At 43.5% G+C, this 16,911-nt stretch overlaps 1 protein-coding gene across 6 annotated transcripts in view; it reads left to right on the top strand.

The window, feature by feature from the left end:
- myo9bl (myosin IXb-like) overlaps positions 1 to 16,911 on the top strand; it is a 56,823-nt gene that overhangs the window by 37,890 nt on the left and 2,022 nt on the right. The window contains exons 10-44 of one of the 6 annotated variants that reach the window (XM_085774366.1): positions 6 to 95; positions 566 to 682; positions 823 to 957; positions 1,436 to 1,557; positions 1,713 to 1,854; positions 2,185 to 2,380; positions 2,924 to 2,999; positions 3,548 to 3,640; positions 5,090 to 5,203; positions 5,979 to 6,018; positions 6,131 to 6,253; positions 6,351 to 6,431; positions 6,767 to 6,877; positions 7,270 to 7,395; positions 7,506 to 7,655; positions 7,779 to 7,948; positions 8,061 to 9,260; positions 9,642 to 9,717; positions 9,876 to 9,988; positions 10,737 to 10,855; positions 11,322 to 11,515; positions 11,606 to 11,713; positions 11,825 to 11,995; positions 12,264 to 12,305; positions 12,403 to 12,514; positions 13,417 to 13,490; positions 13,645 to 13,837; positions 14,088 to 14,216; positions 14,455 to 14,560; positions 14,761 to 14,892; positions 15,037 to 15,160; positions 15,423 to 15,473; positions 16,333 to 16,448; positions 16,553 to 16,692; positions 16,814 to 16,867. In XM_085774366.1, coding sequence (XP_085630492.1) covers positions 6 to 95; positions 566 to 682; positions 823 to 957; positions 1,436 to 1,557; positions 1,713 to 1,854; positions 2,185 to 2,380; positions 2,924 to 2,999; positions 3,548 to 3,640; positions 5,090 to 5,203; positions 5,979 to 6,018; positions 6,131 to 6,253; positions 6,351 to 6,431; positions 6,767 to 6,877; positions 7,270 to 7,395; positions 7,506 to 7,655; positions 7,779 to 7,948; positions 8,061 to 9,260; positions 9,642 to 9,717; positions 9,876 to 9,988; positions 10,737 to 10,855; positions 11,322 to 11,515; positions 11,606 to 11,713; positions 11,825 to 11,995; positions 12,264 to 12,305; positions 12,403 to 12,514; positions 13,417 to 13,490; positions 13,645 to 13,837; positions 14,088 to 14,216; positions 14,455 to 14,560; positions 14,761 to 14,892; positions 15,037 to 15,160; positions 15,423 to 15,473; positions 16,333 to 16,448; positions 16,553 to 16,692; positions 16,814 to 16,827 — 5,100 coding nt within the window. In that variant the 3' untranslated portion in view covers positions 16,828 to 16,867. The remainder of the gene's footprint in view (positions 1 to 5; positions 96 to 565; positions 683 to 822; positions 958 to 1,435; positions 1,558 to 1,712; positions 1,855 to 2,184; positions 2,381 to 2,923; positions 3,000 to 3,547; positions 3,641 to 5,089; positions 5,204 to 5,978; positions 6,019 to 6,130; positions 6,254 to 6,350; positions 6,432 to 6,766; positions 6,878 to 7,269; positions 7,396 to 7,505; positions 7,656 to 7,778; positions 7,949 to 8,060; positions 9,261 to 9,641; positions 9,718 to 9,875; positions 9,989 to 10,736; positions 10,856 to 11,321; positions 11,516 to 11,605; positions 11,714 to 11,824; positions 11,996 to 12,263; positions 12,306 to 12,402; positions 12,515 to 13,416; positions 13,491 to 13,644; positions 13,838 to 14,087; positions 14,217 to 14,454; positions 14,561 to 14,760; positions 14,893 to 15,036; positions 15,161 to 15,422; positions 15,474 to 16,332; positions 16,449 to 16,552; positions 16,693 to 16,813; positions 16,868 to 16,911) is intronic. The other 5 variants (XM_085774362.1, XM_085774367.1, XM_085774364.1 and 2 more) reach the window with 5 other exon arrangements.

Raw genomic sequence — 16,911 nt, forward strand, 5'->3', positions numbered from 1 at the left:
GTCAGGTTAAAGAGGAGCTGCTGGTCGAGGCGCTGACGAAGAGGAAAACGGTGACGGTCAATGACAAACTGATCCTCCCTTACAGTCACTCAGAGGTAGGCACCAGACAGAAAGACATCGTTACGCAACTCATCATTACTGTAATGGCAATGTAATTGTTGCCTTGTATGTCTGTACAGTATGTCTGCTTCTTCAGTCTGACTTTCTGCATTTTTATCTTCACCCCTCTGTGTGTAATGTTGAGGATTTTATTAACCTATTTATTTATTTATCAGGGAGGAGCAAACACACACAAAAACATGTACAATAAACAAGTGGCACACACACCACTTGTGCAACTACACCAAAATATATTCTCCCTTTCATTTTACGATGTGCAAAATAAGAACATCTGAACAACGGATGTCACACTTCCTCATTTTTCCATCTTTATTCTTTATTGAAGTCCTCATACACATAATTACAGTATGTCTCATTCTAACACACACTGTCGAACTCTTTCTGTGTTCACTGAAGTTCCCATCACAATATACATCTCTCTCACTCTCTCTCTCTGTCTCATCAGGCGATAACAGCCAGAGACTCCATGGCCAAATCTCTGTACAGCGCCTTGTTTGACTGGATCGTCCTTCGCATCAATCATGCACTGCTTAACAAAAAAGACATGGAGGAATCTGTCCGGGTGAGACTCTCACACAGTCTCACAAAAAACACATGGAAACTGATCTATCTGCACATTATAAAACGTAGTGTTTGTCATTGATGTGTTTCATACATTTCCCTTCCTGCTCATCACTGATGTTCATTCCCTCCGTTCTCCAGTGCTTGTCCATTGGCGTCCTGGACATCTTTGGCTTTGAGGACTTTGAGACAAACAGCTTTGAGCAATTCTGCATCAACTACGCAAACGAACAGCTGCAGTATTACTTCAACCATCACATCTTCAATCTGGAACAGGTGAGCGGTTTAGTGTGTTTCCCTCATCTTACAGTCATTTTACATGTCACTATGAACCAGACGCAAACAGAAGATTTTCTTCCTTTGCAATTCAGCCCTACAACTCTTCACTGCTCTTTGTTTACAATAGTGACTGCCAAAACGATGACTCATCTAAAACATTCCTGGTTTCTAAAAGGAGGGAAAGTTGCATCTTATCCTTTCAGTGTTCACAGGAATACAAATCACAGATGTAATATTAGTTTTTTAGTTGGTCAGACTTTACTTTAACTAATATATATAACTATATTGCTCCATCTTTTGGGAAAACACAGTAAAAAACAATTTCATCTGTTGCTTGCGTGGCGCTACAATTTCCTCTAGACATGAGTTGGCTCAACAATTTAGGTTAAGATGTCGTCAGTAAAACTGCCAAACTTCCCAGCATGACTTCACGGATGAGCTGGCTTATTGAAATGGTCTGCTCTGCCTTGTGCAGGAGGAGTACCAAGCGGAGGGAATCACCTGGCACAACATCGACTACACGGACAACGTGGGCTGTATCCATCTCATCAGCAAGAAGCCCACCGGCCTGCTTTACCTGCTGGATGAGGAGAGCAAGTAAGACACAGCTGTAGAGAGAATTACTCCAACTCATTCACGTCTTGGATAGATCTGGATGGTAGTAATGTTTGTTTTGATTTGGCGGCAGCTACCCATTTACTGTTCTTTACTTTTCCTTCTTTGCCCCTTTCCCCTCTGTGCCTGTGCTGCAGCTTTCCCCGTGCCACTGATGAGACATTACTAGCCAAGTTCAAACAGCAGCACCAGGGCAACAAATACTTTGTCCCCACACCAGTCATGGAGCCTGCCTTTGTCATTCGCCACTTTGCTGGAAAAGTCAAATATCAAATCAAGGTAAGCACGAGGCCACAGGAAACATGACAATACCCAATTCTGTTAAAGGAAAACAAAAGTTATAGGGTAGTTAGTATCAATAATTCTTTTCTTCAGGTCATGTGGGTTTAAACGTATTTCAATAGTGGGAACATGTCGACTGTCGAAAACAACAGAAGAAAAGAACCTATTGATACTATCTATGAACAAGGTCAAGATGAACCTGTTTGAACTAAAAGTTATAGGGGTTACAATTACTCTTAAACTCACACTTGAATATAACCTGGACCTGTTTTTTTTACACGTTGATGGTGGCCTTTGTAAAGTTCTTGATGTCTTTGACCCCACCAGGATTTCCGGGAGAAGAACACAGACCACATGCGTCCTGACATTGTGGCATTGTTGCGGAGCAGTGACCGTGCATATGTGCGGCAGCTCATTGGCATGGACCCAGTGGCCATGTTTCGCTGGGGCATCCTGCGTGCCACCATCAGGGGAATTGCTGCTTTCAATGAGGCTGGCCGATCCTGGGCATCCAAAACTTCAGGTACATTATCAGTGTATGGCTGTCGGCCCATCCTGGTTAATAACATCCTGAAACTTGATGCTTATCAAGGATCGTGTCTTCAATATGGAAGGTTTAATAGATGTTTGACCTTGCTGCTGATTCTATGAGACAAATATTGAAAATCAATATATCAGAATTAAAAGATGGGGATTCACCGACAAATGCTGTTAGTAAATTTTAATCATAGCTGCATCCTCAGACCACTAGTGCAGCTTATACCACAGCCTCAGACATTTGCAGTCTCTCTGCTCTGTAATTAGCCTCTCAGGTCAGCACATAGAGGAATATGGAGTTCAGGAATGCGAGGCTTTATTCTCAATCCTCCAGACTATTTTTGTGCTACCAGGGTTAGCCCACTGACATAGGAGCCTTTTTATGTGGATTAACAAGATTGAATTAAATTAAAATGAAAAAAATGCTGCAGTCATGTGATTCTGATCAATATTCATGCCGCCAGAAAATCCTGCTTATGATTATTTGACTGCTTTGCTTGTAAATGATGTGTATTGTGTCATGTTTTAGGTGTCGTCCGTCCAATCTCCAGAACTCCTTTAGGAGAGCTTCAACGGTCCAATGCCCCAATAGAAAGAATGTACAAGTAAGTGAGATACATCAATGAATATAAAACTTGTCTTACTTGATCTTTGTTGTGTTTGGCTGTTGTTGTTTTTTAACTGTTAGGTCTGAGACACCTGTCGTCATCGTGCCTGTGGACATGGAGAGGACTTTTGGTCCTGTTGAATGTGTATTTAATAACTCAGTGTCTCTTCTCATTCACAAAGCACAGACTTATTATTTTTACACAGGATCAACTAAAAACCCAGGCCTCTTTTCTTCCACACATACAGTTTTACAGTGACACATTTCCCAGTTTGATGGTGAAGGAAATGTTTAAAATGGCTGGTGAACTATGGAACTCCTCGTTTATCTTGTGGTACTGGATGAGATGAGGAAGGACAATGTCAAAAACCTACTGTAAACTGTTCAGCTGAATGACAACAAGTCATTTGAACTGAAGCCGTAGAAAACACATTTTTTGGCATCCCCCTGACAGACAAAACCTCCTTCACCTCATCTAAGTCACCTATATCCTCTCCACCCTTTGGTGACCCCACTGTGTGCGGTTCTCTCCTCTCCCCTCCACAGACGAGCTTCTATGCTCGATTTCTACTTTGATCACTCAGAAGAGCGCCCTCTAGAGGCCTTTGAAGACATCTTTGCTAGCTATGAGAGTAAGAAGTAAGTGAATTTGGTGGACAGGGGATAAAGAATGAAGTCATGAGGCCAAGCAGGAAGGAAATGTGCTTCTTTGGGGCAAAAGAAAACTGGTTTTCTCCCTTCTGAGTTTGCCCTCATCATAGAGTAAATCTGAACTCTTAGTATGCCATTTGATCTAACACAGTCTCCTGTTCTAGGAATCAAGTTTCCTAAGAGGAAGTGCAGTACACCATTACAACACAGTACAGCCAGGTTGCCCTTTACTTTGCATTCCCTCTCTTCCCTCACTGTTATCCCCATCATTTCTGTAGCTGCGATAATCTCTTTCCTTTCTCACGTTTATTATTCTTGGTATAGAGCACAGGAAGGTGTTTGTGCTGGCCTACTCTGATTAGCTTGCCGGATTACTTACATCAACGGTGGATGGCTGGAAGCACACGTGTTCATACACGTATGAGGAACCCCTAGTCAAATAGACAAAGAGAATTGGGAGAGCTTTCTCAGAGGGGAACAAAACCACAAAGGATATTTTTAGATTAATTGGCCCCGTGAACTCTGACATTCTGCTTTCTGCTTTCAGATCTGAAATGACTGGGCTGTGTTTTTTTTTAAAAGACTTGAACACCTAACCTGATCGACTTTCTAAGTACAGTATTGAATGATCCAGTCATTTCCAGATCTGCAATTACTGAAATGTTAGAGGTCAGATTCACTATATATGTTTCCTTCCCTGCCTTGCCTCCTCTGTTTTCATGGTCATTCATGGTAAGTATAGAAAATCATTGCATGGATAAGCACTAAGAGATAGAAAAGTCTCTACATTAACCTCATGGAACTCGGCGTCCAGTGTTACACCAGCCCCGATTTAAGGACCACGACTTCCCCTAAAAAAACCTCACCTGTAACAACTTACAGTCACACAACCAGTAACAGCCCCAGCATGGACACAGATGGCCAACCACATTGAACGTCAACTCAGCTCTGCATGTTAACCACCACAGTGGCAGTGATAAGGGTGTGAATACAAACCCCCACATGCTCCAGTGTCTCTTTGTGTGTGTGTGTGTGTGTGTGTTTCTTTTTCTGGTTTTTAAAAAAGGATATGGCAGCATGGTTGGGCGGTCTGGTGTGTCTTGTGGTTTCCACGTACATAAACATGAACAATGGGGGAATACATTAAGTGGGTTAGTCTTCACGGATGAGCAGAAGAGGAAAGCAGAAGTTTCTCTTGATATCAGACCCCCAACTATCCTGCAGTGTGCGTTCTTGTCTTGGGTGACTGCGGTGTGGTGTGTTTTCCTCTAAGGTGTCCTAACAGTGGTGTTGTGTCACTCCCCCGCTTTACGGGTTTGTTTGTCTCTCTTTTTTTTTTCCCCTTTTCCTTCCTCCTTTTGTGGGTTTTTCCAATCGTTCTCCTAATTCTACCTCCCCCCCCTCTCAACACTGGGTGTTTGTTTGTGGTGTGATCAGAGACATGCATGCAGAGATCATCAGCTCCATTAAGAAATTGCAGCTGGATGGTGAGGACCCTCGCAAGCTGCTGCAGTCCTGGGGTCGCCTCCGCTTCCCCCGACACGTCCTTCAGTGAGTCTGCAGACAGACCTGGCATCAGCTCTTCTCCTGATCAGTCCGGTCTTGTCGGCTCAGGCAGAACATGCTCCTGTTAAATTACACTTTTTTTCCACCAAAAACGTTTTACATTAAACCAGTTTAGCCGTCACCTTTGTAGCCACTCCTCTAAATGGAGCACTAACGTCACATGTAATATTGACACCATCATTAGCAGACATCACAGGATTCTCTCTCTCTCATACTGTCTAGTTTTCTTGAAGGCCACAGATAAAAATGCCTTAAATACTCACTTCGTTAACTGCTGCATGAACATCATCAGAGGACGGTTCTGGCATGTGAGGTCTTTTGGAGCATCAGTGGCCTCGCAGCATGTAACAATGTACAAAGTTCTGCAGTCTGACACATAGCATTATAGTGAATATGAGCATCCATTCTTTTGGACCTATTTATGTGTTCTTGAAAACAGAGAGAGCATGTCTGTCTGTATGTTGACTCTCTGCTCAGAATAGATTTTTTTTCTTCCCATCTCCTGCAGCAAACTCCCTCCTCTTGTTCTCCACCATCCCTTTCCCGTCACTCATTCATGCCTCGCCTCTTCCTGTTATTCCTTCCGCCTTCCAGGTGCAACCCTTGATTCATCACTGACTGACAGCGCATGAAGAAGTCATCCATCCGTACTAACCCAGCTTATCACACTCCATCCACTGCTCCGTTCCATCACTCTGCCGCAGCTTTTAACACTTCACTCCCTCTAACTCACCCCACGTCTTTTTTTTTCTCTCCACAGGAAAAACAAGAACACCAAACAGAAGCAGGTCATCCCCAAGGTAAAACTGAGAAAAGACCAAAGACCTTAAAATTACTTACATATAAAAAGTAAGTCAGATAAAAGGTTTGTTTTTTTTTGTCTGATTAATTTGCTGTATCACTGCTGTGCAGAGTTTGCTGGATTCTCGGTCTCTGAAGTTCATTGTGAGTTTGACGCTACACGATCGCACTACCAAGTCTCTGCTCCACCTGCACAAGAAGAAGAAGCCCCCCAGTATCAGTGCCCAGTTCCAGGTAAAAACCCCAAATCCCAGCAGTGTACTCATTACACACAGACACACACACTCCCATTAGCAGTCTTGACCATTCAGCAAACTCCACTCTTTTCCAGACTTCTCTGACCAAGCTCTTGGAGACTCTGAACAAAGCAGAGCCTTTCTTTATTCGCTGTATCCGCTCCAATGCTGAGAAGGTAAGATTTTGTCATGTTATTTGTTCTTTGCTTTCCTGCTCAAATACTGACACTTCCTTCCAGCTTGAGGACTTTGCAAGAGAGAATCTTGTGTCTACAGTGATGCAATGTAATGTTTTATACCTCTCTTGAAACACCTATCTTTGATATTTGCAAGGTTTTATTTCCCACGTTTTAAAACTCAATAAAAAAAAATCTGTCTGAGATGTACAGTAGATTAGCTTGGTCCAATCAATCAATGAAAAGATGAACATTGTTGACCTGGTAAATGTGTGTGTTGTGTAAGTGACAAGAGTATAACCAAATATGTTTCTTGTGTTGTTATATATGAGCAGAAGGAGATGCATCTGGACGAGGCCTTGGTGGTTCAGCAGCTGAGATACACAGGAATGCTGGAAACTGTTCGTATCAGGAGGTCAGGCTACGGAGCCAAGTACACATTCCAGGTACTGCAAAGTTACTCCTCGTTTTTGGAAAATCCACGTCATAATAACACCATTTATAATGTCACACCAGGTACATACTTTGATGGTGAATACAAGCCGATTTCATGGCCTGTAACAATACTGTACTACATACAAACGCACATGAAGACAGCGTCAGAGCATAAGTCAAGGCAAAGTTAGCCACTCAGAGCTGCTGCCTTGGCACGCATTCAGCCCAGATGTTGAAATTTGTCTCTCAGCGTAACAATACAATTATTGAGGATGACATCATTATGTAAAATACATAATGTTTAACATTGCTCATTAGGTTTTGATCATTCATCACTACCACATGTCCTCTCTTGAGCATTTCATTTCTCATCTGTGTTGCCTTTGTTTACTTTCCCCTGCAGGAGTTTATCCAGCAGTTTGGAGTCTTGCTGCCAAAGAATGCTACCGCCTGTAAAGACGACATCGCTGTGCTGCTCGAGAAGAAGATGGGCCTGGACCCCACCACGTTTCAGATAGGCAAAACCAAGGTAGACTGTTCGTATTTTCACTTCACCTTTTAAACCCCCGTTCTTGTCTGCATCTGTTTCTCTCTCAATGTAAAGTGTCATTCGACTTAAGTGTGTTTTTCTCTGCTTAGGTGTTCTTGAAGGAGCTGGAGCGACAGCAGCTGCAGGACACGCTGCACAGGGACGTCATGCGTAAGATCATCTTCCTTCAGCAGTGGTTCAGAGCTCGTCTGCAGAGGCAAGAGTTTCTGGACATGAGGCGGGCAGCTAGCTTGATCCAGGTAGATGACAAAGCATTTTTTTGGGACAGTCGTGTCAATATATTTCACTTTTTTTTTATTCTTTTGTTCATTTCTGTTATTAAGAAGGGAATTTAGTTACAGTTGTGATATTCTGTCTCGTAGCGTTCATGGCGCAGGTACTGCAAAGAACAAGAAGAAGAGCAAAGGCAACGTGCAGCTACTGCGATCCAGGCTGTGTGGCGAGGGCACAGACAGAGATTGGAGTACCACCGCCAAAAACAGGGAGCTACCAAAATACAAGCCCTGGTCAGAGGCCACTCAGCACGCAGGAGGTAAAAACACACACGTATGGTATAGAAACTATTGGCTGGACCCTCGAGGGACATGCACTGTAATGTGCTAATAACATTTTTGCCTAATATGTTTACGTCTTGTACTTTACAGGTGTCAATCCATCCGTGAGATAAAACAGAAGGCGGCAGAAGAAGAAGAAAGACGGAGGAGGGAAGAGGAGGAAGAGGCCAGGAGAAAAGCAGAGGAAGAGGAGGCGGAGAGGAGGAGGATGGAAGAGGAAGCAAGGAGAAAAGAGGAGGAAGAGGAGGCCCGCAAGAGAGCAGAGGAGGAGGAGGCAGCTAGAGAAGCACAAGAAGCACAGAAAAAGAGGGAAGAAGAGGAGAAAGGACAGGCAGGAGAACCTGAAACAAGAGAGGATCCAGATATCGAGCTGGTCACAGAGGAGATGCTGGATGACGCTGCCCGGGAGACAGAGGAGGAGAAAGGAGAGGAAGGTGGAGAGGTTAAAACAGGGTCACATACCGAGGAGGAGGGACAGGACAAGGAAGAGCTGGAAGAGGAGGAGGAGGAGGAGGAGGAATTAAATTCAGAGACCAACGGTACCCTGGCTGAGGCTGGACCCCAGCTGGATGAGAAAGAGGAGGAGGAGGAGGAGGAGGAGGACGAGAAGAAAGATTCAGAGAACCAAACACTAGGACAGTCGGATTCAAGACCGGATCTGCCCTCTGATGGGGTCGCCTCCTCCACGCCCCCGGGTCAGGTGTCAGATGAGCAGGCTCCCAGCACTACCTCCACACCTTCCAACGCTGAACAACACAGAGCACAACCTCCAGCTGCCTCCAACAGGGGCCAGACGTCCAGGAGCCAAGAGAAGAGAGAGCAGAGGAGACGCAGGGGGCTGGAACACAACCAGAGAGAGACGGATCGAGCCGCCTCCTCCTCCTCTTCCTCCTCCTCCTCCTCTGCAGTCAGCAAGGACCAAACGACTCCACCGAAGAGCAAAAGCCCGGAGACCTCGAAGCTGAAAGAGCGGTCTGACAGCAAGGAGCTCGACCAGTACACCTTTGTAGCCTGGAAAATGAAGGAAGACAAGGGAGGGAAGAAGGAGGGGAAATCATCTCCTCCAGCTTCCGGTCCCGTTCGTCCATCCACTCTGTCCCTGCAGCCCGCCGACCCCGGGCCCGAGAGAAACGGCGTCGGGGACGGTGGCTCTGTAAACCTGCAGCGCCGTCCTGGGGCCATCAAGGAGAAGCCGGAGAAGTGGAAGGGGAGGAGGAGTGATGGAGATTACTCCGACAACACCAGCCCTCCTCCACCTCACAATCGGGAGGAAAGGAGGAAAAAACCCCTGTACGTTTTCTGTTCTGGTTACAGTCTCTGCCCTTGTGGTTTGTTTGTGTTTTTCAACAAATCCATCAATGAATCCATCCAGGCAACAATGATATGTAGCCTCTGTGCCTCCATTGTATCCTGCTGCCATGACGCCCTATTAGTGCACCAAATAGACATTAGACACTACACTATTTACACCCACAAATAAATGACAGTGCCTAGTTTGGCAAAGTTGGAAAAATACTCCTACTCATATTTACATTATTTATATTATTAATAGCAGAGGGGCAGTGACAGTAAATCCTCTGACAAACATTTTCCACATTTCGTTAACTTGTGTAAGAAACCCTTTCCGTTGTCATTATCTTTTCATAAATGCATTTGTCTGTCTACCTGCAGGAGTGAAACAGCCTCGTCATCAGTTGACAGTTTGTCTCCATGTTCTGAAGGAGCTGGCATTGTGTCAGGCAGAGAGGTATTTTATATATTAATTTATTTTATTGCACAATGCTATTATAAAAGATCACAAATATATATCTTTTTACATTTGAATTTACAAAAATCAGCCTCAACTGTCTACAAATGTCCCCAAGTACAAGTTTTTATTTTCTTCTTGTTTTTTCTGCCCTGCAGATAATTTCCCCCTCAGACAGTGAGGGCTCAAAGGGAAGCTCCTTCAGGCGGAAACAGCAAGATGGTTTTGGTCACCAAGATTCAGCCCACTGCATGCCATCCACACCAGACAAGTAATGCACTGCACTGTACTGGCTCACACTGTAGACACAGGCTTGTGATTGGATAAGCAGGGTTGCTGTAAAATACGACCTTACATTTGTTTGAAAAAGGAGATGGACTGAGATGGGTGAAACAAAGCATGATGTGTCCAGTATCAATAAAGATAGAATCTGTAATGAGAGAAATTATGAGTGACTCAGGCATTCTCACTTTTCCTCTTGAGCAATATTGATGTCAGCTTGAGTCGGATTCATGGGAAAACATGTTCAACCAAAATGATCCTGAAATCTTAGTTGCAACATTCGCAGCCAGAAATTCCTGCTAACTGAATTTACTCTGAATGGATTCATTTTGCCAGAAATATACGCTGAAGGCTCAGTCACGGGCCAAAGTTATATCGGAGGGAAACATCAGGCGGATTGTATTGTTTTTAATTTGTATTGTTGCTATGGTGACAGTGCTGGAGCAGAGCTTGAGTAGGGTGTACTTAAAATGCAGACGGTTGCAGGATAATTCAGTTTTGATGGTATTTTTAAATACTGGACATCTTTGCTCGTCTGTTGTATTTGCTTGTCTGTTGCCAAGGAACAATCCAGGGACCCGCATACAGGCAGATTATCAAGAACACAAATCTGTCAGTAACACAAAGTATGAGTTGTGAGCCATGATATAAAGAATCCACACTGATAACAGTGCTCTTCCAGTTACACAGGGTTTATGGGTATTCGTCACAGCTTCTTGTGTTTCTCTGCCCTGCAGGTCGGGGGGTTTCTTCAGCAAGATTTTGAAAAAGCGACCCCACAAAGAGGCCCAAACTCCAGACAACGGAGACTTGACATTTGCTCTGACTCTCAGTGAAAAGCCAACAGGAGGGGAAGGTAACTAATACAAATGGGCAGCAGACAGATTGAGTCTGTCCTTGTTAAGTTCTGTAGGATTTTCTGTGGCGGGAGATTTTTTTAATTTGGTTTCTGTTTTTGAGTTTGATGTGCCCAAAGTAAACTTTATCAAAACTGAACCAGCAATAACTGCACTCGAGCTGCTGCAGTTCCCTGCATATGACATGAGAAGAAAACACAGGTGTATTATTCTTTTTTATTCCCAGGCCTTAACTAATCCTGCTGTTTGCTTTCTGAGAAAACACTGACCCGTGCAGGATCATGCCCAGTGATAACAAAATAACTTCACTTGGGGTTTTGTTTCATCTATGGTACTCATGCATAGTGCACATACTCCATTAGTCTGAGCTTGTAAATGAAGGGGAAAAATTAGTTGTGTGTATACTGTATCATACATTTTTCCTTATGTAACTGATTTTTACGATATTAATATTTTTCTTTTCAGTGCCAACGGCTGGACATCCATCTCGGCCTCATTCCCATCCACATGGCGACCGTGCTGGTAAAAGTTTTGGCCGCAACCCCTCTATAAAGATCAGTCGTGCCACACGAGTGTCAGAGCAGTGGAACGCCTCACTGGACCGGGAGATCACTAATGCTAATGAGCTACGGCATCTGGATGAGTTTCTAGGCAACCAGGTAAATAAAAGCAGAAAACTGTTTCTATATACCAAATAATCTTGACTTATTTACCTGCTTACCCATATCTCATATTGTATTTCTCTGTAGGTCAATGATTTCCGCTCTAGGGGGAAGCAGCTGTCGGCCACAGAGGCCATCTTTGTTACAGCCACTATGCAGTTCAGAGAGAATATCAAAGCCATGTATTCCCTCACAGTAAGTCTTTCTCTATGAACAAAACACACACATGAAACACACTGATCAAAGTTCTGTGTCACTGTCCTCTCCTCGTCCTCATTCTCTCTTCTCTCTGATGAATCTCACCAGAAACCCACCATAGGCTACAAAGGTCTGATGACAGGCTACCAGAACAAGGTGATCCACCTGGCGGGCGACAAGCAGAAAGGAGAAGTTCAACTTGTGGTCAACTTGTTCCAGTCGGTGCTGGACGGCTTCATCAGAGGAGAGATGAAGAAAGAGGAAGCTGAACCTGCAAAGGTGAAACACTGAGATGTGTTATTATTATTCATCTCCTTTGATGAACTTGTGTCTATAATGGTTTGGTATTTCTATCAAGTATTTTTATTCATTCTATATTTATTGTGAGGCTGCTAAGATGTGAGGATTGTTGCCAAACCTAATTTCATTGTATAAAAATATGCAATGACTATAAAGTCTATCTCCCTCTCTCTCTTACTTTAATTGCTGCAAATATGATGTGATGATAATATGTAACATATTCACACCTGTTTTGTTTTTTCTCCAGCCGGCTAAAGCTCGGAAAAAGAGGAGGAAAAAAGATAAAAGTGTAAGTGTGAAGAGTTAATAATTCTCCTTCATCCACAACAAATGATTTGATTTCACTATTCATAAGGATTTTTAATTGTTACTGTCTGTCTCATTAGATGGAGAGCCCCCTGGATCATGTTTTTGTCAACTACCAGGTCAACATTGTGCAGTCGTGTGACCAGTGTACTTCTTACATCTGGGGCATGGAGAAGGCCTACATGTGCAGCTGTGAGTTAATACTCCAACAAAACTCTTTCTTGTTTCTCATTTGTGTTCAGATCCTTTAGACTGAGAGATCTATACAATCTAAAGCACATGGCAGATGTATAGGGTGTGTCCATATGACATTTGCGATGTTAACAACGGAAAAAGCAATTATCACGCCAGGCATGCTTCTAAAGGGTGTCTCTTCAGTGATTGTGGTAGTGTTTTGCACATAACATGCAATAAACCAGAGTACCGCCTCCCATTCCCTTTAAAAGCCAGTTGTACTTGTACCTTGGAACATAGCTGCTATAATGTGCATAGTGTTTTACACCTAGAGGCAGATTGCTCTCTTGGTAATGCACTCATTAAAAAATAAATAAATAAATAACAGTAAAATACTACACCATTGACTATTACATCAGTATAGCCATGCACCAACAACACCCTTGTCCACAACATATTTTAAGACCAGATGTGCTCAGATGTACATAAGTCTATTTGCTATATAAATAACACAGGCACTGGACAGGGAAATGACAACTATATGAGTCACACAACACTAACAAAGACTCTTGCATTGAAAATAATGACACAACAGTTTGATGTTCCACATTGTCATTTCTACAGGTAACTCTAGGTGTGTCATTTTCTCAAGAGGCTGTTTGTTGTCCATTACTTACAAGAAATGGTCAACCTCTCTTTGATCTATCTTATAGAGTAGTGGACCAAGGACAGAAATTTCAGTCCAAGTACGACAGTCTGCGGCCCTCTTATTACAGTTAAAGGAAATACATGGATTACACTTGAGCAAAAGCTGACTTGAAAAGATATTTCCTGGATTTGATCAAATCTGTTCCTCCTGTTGCTACTTTGTACCTCTGTACCATTTCTAATTTATACATCTTTCAAACTTTGTCTTTCAGATTGTAAGATGGTGTGCCATAAGAAGTGCATCTGTAAAATAGTCACTGACTGCTCCACCTTCTGTGCCAAAAAGGTAGGAATATCAAAATGTTCATTTCTTTTCTGACCCAGTAAGAAACTCAGTAATATTAAACTCAAGTAATATTAGTTACATTTCTTCCACATTGTAAATGGACAAGTAGACTTCATATGGTACTGATCCAGCTGCTGCCTGTCTGAATTCACAGAGTGATGAAGAAGCTGCCGGGCTGCACTTTGGGGTCCGGGTGTGTCACCTGACCAGCGATAAGAACCCAGTGCCCATGGTGCTGGAGATGATGCTGGAGCATGTGGAGATGAACGGCCTCTACACCGAAGGCATCTACCGCAAGTCTGGCTCTGCCAACAGGATGAAAGAGCTGCACCAGCGACTGGAGACTGGTTAGACCTTTTCTCTATGATGTTTACAGTTTGTTTGTTTATTTCACATATCAAAAAAGTAAAAAAAAAAAAAAAAGATGTAACATAGAATCCAAGACAATGTGAAGGAGAAATGCCCCAAAAAACCTAAATCTAGTTGATTAATGATTAACTGCACTTTCATGGTATCTTAACTTTTTGTTATGATAAATCTAACATGCAGGTAAAAATTAAGTTTTTTTTATTAATGTATCATTGTTGATGTGTTTAGACCCGCACCTAGTCTGCCTTGAAGACTACCCCATCCACACAGTGACAGGCCTGGTCAAACAGTGGCTGAGGGAGCTGCCGGACCCACTCATGACCTTCACACATTACAGTGACTTCCTACACGCAGTGGGTAAGCAGGCTGCTCCCCACCAGGGGGCAACATTTCACAGTGTGACTTCACTTCTCAGTCTGTCCCTCATCTGCTGCTGGCTGGGTATTATTTATGACCAGAGGAGTCTACATTTTGATATTTTACGGTGGAAAAAGGTTAATTACACATGATTTGAGAATTTAAAAAAAAAAAAAAAATTTAGGAATGTAAAGGACTTATTGCCTGTGATTGATTATTGTTTTTCTCCTTCCTGCAGAACTGCCAGAGAAGCAGGAGCAGCTTCATGCCGTCTACAAAGTGCTGGAGGAGCTTCCTACAGCAAACTTCAACACGCTGGAGAGACTTGTCTTCCACCTCGTCAGGTAGCGATCCTCTCATCGAGAGCTTGAGTATTTTAACATGGTTGTTACTCAGCCATCCAAATATCTCACTTATTAGATTACATATTTTTTTCTTTGCTAGTCATTTATTCTCATGACTTTTATAAAGTATTTAAATCAAAAAATGAATTATATTTTCATGCAGCTATGAAGAAGCTAATACCTAATACATTTCCTTGCAGGGTGTGTAAAGAGGAGGCTCACAACCGCATGTCGTCGAACTCATTGGCCATAGTTTTTGCCCCATGTATCTTGCGCTGTCCAGACAGCGCAGACCCGCTGCTCAGCATGAAGGATGTTGCCAAGACAACCACGTAAGACTTGCAAGATCTTCTCATACAGCTTATAGTAATAATTTTCCTGCGTGGTGCTTCATCCTTATAACATGTACGCCCTTTGCATAAGTAAATTAGCACACACACTTACTACTACCACCATGCTCTCTCCTCCCTCTGTAGGTGTTTAGAGATGCTCATCAATGAGCAGACCAGACGCTACAACGAGAAGATGGAGGAGATTGAGCAGCTGGAGTACGCAGAGGCTCTGGCCGTTAACCAGCTCAAACTCAAGAGACAAAACACGGTGAGGAAGAAAAACCCTGCCCTCTCTGGATCACCTGTCTTTGATTCAGTGTGCTCTCCAAACCAAGGCAACAGTTAGACTACATGCTCAGCAAGCCAGGATATAAAGGAAGGAATTGTCACTTATAGGTTATTATGAAACAGACTGTGCTAGTTTGTGTCATTTTTCCACATGATTTACATGGTAGAACAACCCCAGTATCAGAAGCTGTCGTTCTGCAGTTACATGGGTAACATGGCCGATGTTCCTTGTCTCTCCTTAGCACTACTGGCATTTACCTCTCAGGTTCTCAGCTCCTTACAAGGGAGTGGTGGTATGTATCACTGAGTCTTCCTGGTACAGTAGATCTGGTAGTCGTAGTGTGCCGTAGCGTGCCATGTAGAAGCACCTGTGCATGGCATGTTAGACGTGGGTGACGTTTGATGCTGTGGCTGTATTTTAATTTATTTTTTTATTTTTTTGGTTTTCATCCATCTCTCCTTAATACCTCTTCCTCTTCCTTACTAACTGGTAGCAGATTGCATGTTGCTGTTAGTCTGGTGTAGGTCCTGCTTGTGATGTGGAGGATTTGCTGTCATCATCATTCTCGTGACAAAGAGAGTTCTTCTGGGTTGGTGTTGTAATTGCCGTCTTTGGACGACAGTGACCTAACTTGCAAAGCTTGATGGGAATGATGTGTATTTGCCTTTGTGCTGCTCTGGTGTCTTTATATCCATTTCCATTTTATTACTGAGAGAACATCACAAAGCTCTGAAAGTGCTGTTCCAGCTGTTGAGGGGTTCAACCCATCTGGATTGTGGTGATGTGTCCTCTTTACTCATTACCAAAACTATGAACAGTTTGCCTTTGTAAAAACCTCCTCACAAAAGGGCAAATGTGTTTATTAGCTTGTTTTTTTAGTCACTGCATTTACTCTTCTCCCTTTATACATATATTCCTTTTCACAGAAGTGCTGTAAGAACTATGTGTAGATGCATGACAACCACACAACACCGTCCACTCTGCTCTTCTCACTTTTCTCACTAACAAATTTTGGAATCAGTTTCAGATTTGGGTCAAAGCCATTTCTGTGTTATGGCTATTTGACATTTTTTGTTGCTTATTATATAAAAAGAATGAATGCACTTTCAGGTTGAGTTGGGTGTCAGTGTGTGATGTTCTGTCGTCCACAGGTGCATGAGAAGGTCAGTTCTGATCTGAGCGTCGTCCCTGAGAATGAGCCTCTGGACTCGGACACAGAGGCTGAGAAGAACCTGATGGCGCGCATCAAGTCCATCAAACAGGAGAAGTAAAGACGCCCTCTTTGTCATTGTTTTCTGTGTTCAACAGAGGACAAGCATCTCTCTCCTGCCTCTATGTTCTTTGACGTACTCATCCTCTGTTCCTCCACAGAGAGGATCTTGCCTATCGCCTGCCAGAGATGGAGCAGCCTGGTTCAGACCAGGAGAACCTGGACTCTGAAGCCTCACTGAGCTCCGAGAGCCTCCTGGACGAGCAGCAGCGCTCCTCCGCCCACAGCTCGGAGCCTGAAGGTCAGTATTAAAAGCTCTGGACGTTCTTCTCCTTCTACCTCTTTCTCTCACTCACCTGTGGGTTTCTGACCAGACCACGGGGGGCCACTGGGTTGGGCCCTTCCTGTGTTTTGTGGTGCAGGTTTGGACCAGTGATGGTGATTGGGGCGGTGACGTCTGCTCTGTAACAAAGCAGGTTGGAGGAACAGCAACCGTGTTTGTGTGTTTTGTGTGTGTGTT

Source organism: Trachurus japonicus, chromosome 4 (assembly GCF_045865225.1).
Source record: "Trachurus japonicus isolate A0001 chromosome 4, Traja_1.0".
NCBI lineage: Eukaryota > Metazoa > Chordata > Actinopteri > Carangiformes > Carangidae > Trachurus > Trachurus japonicus.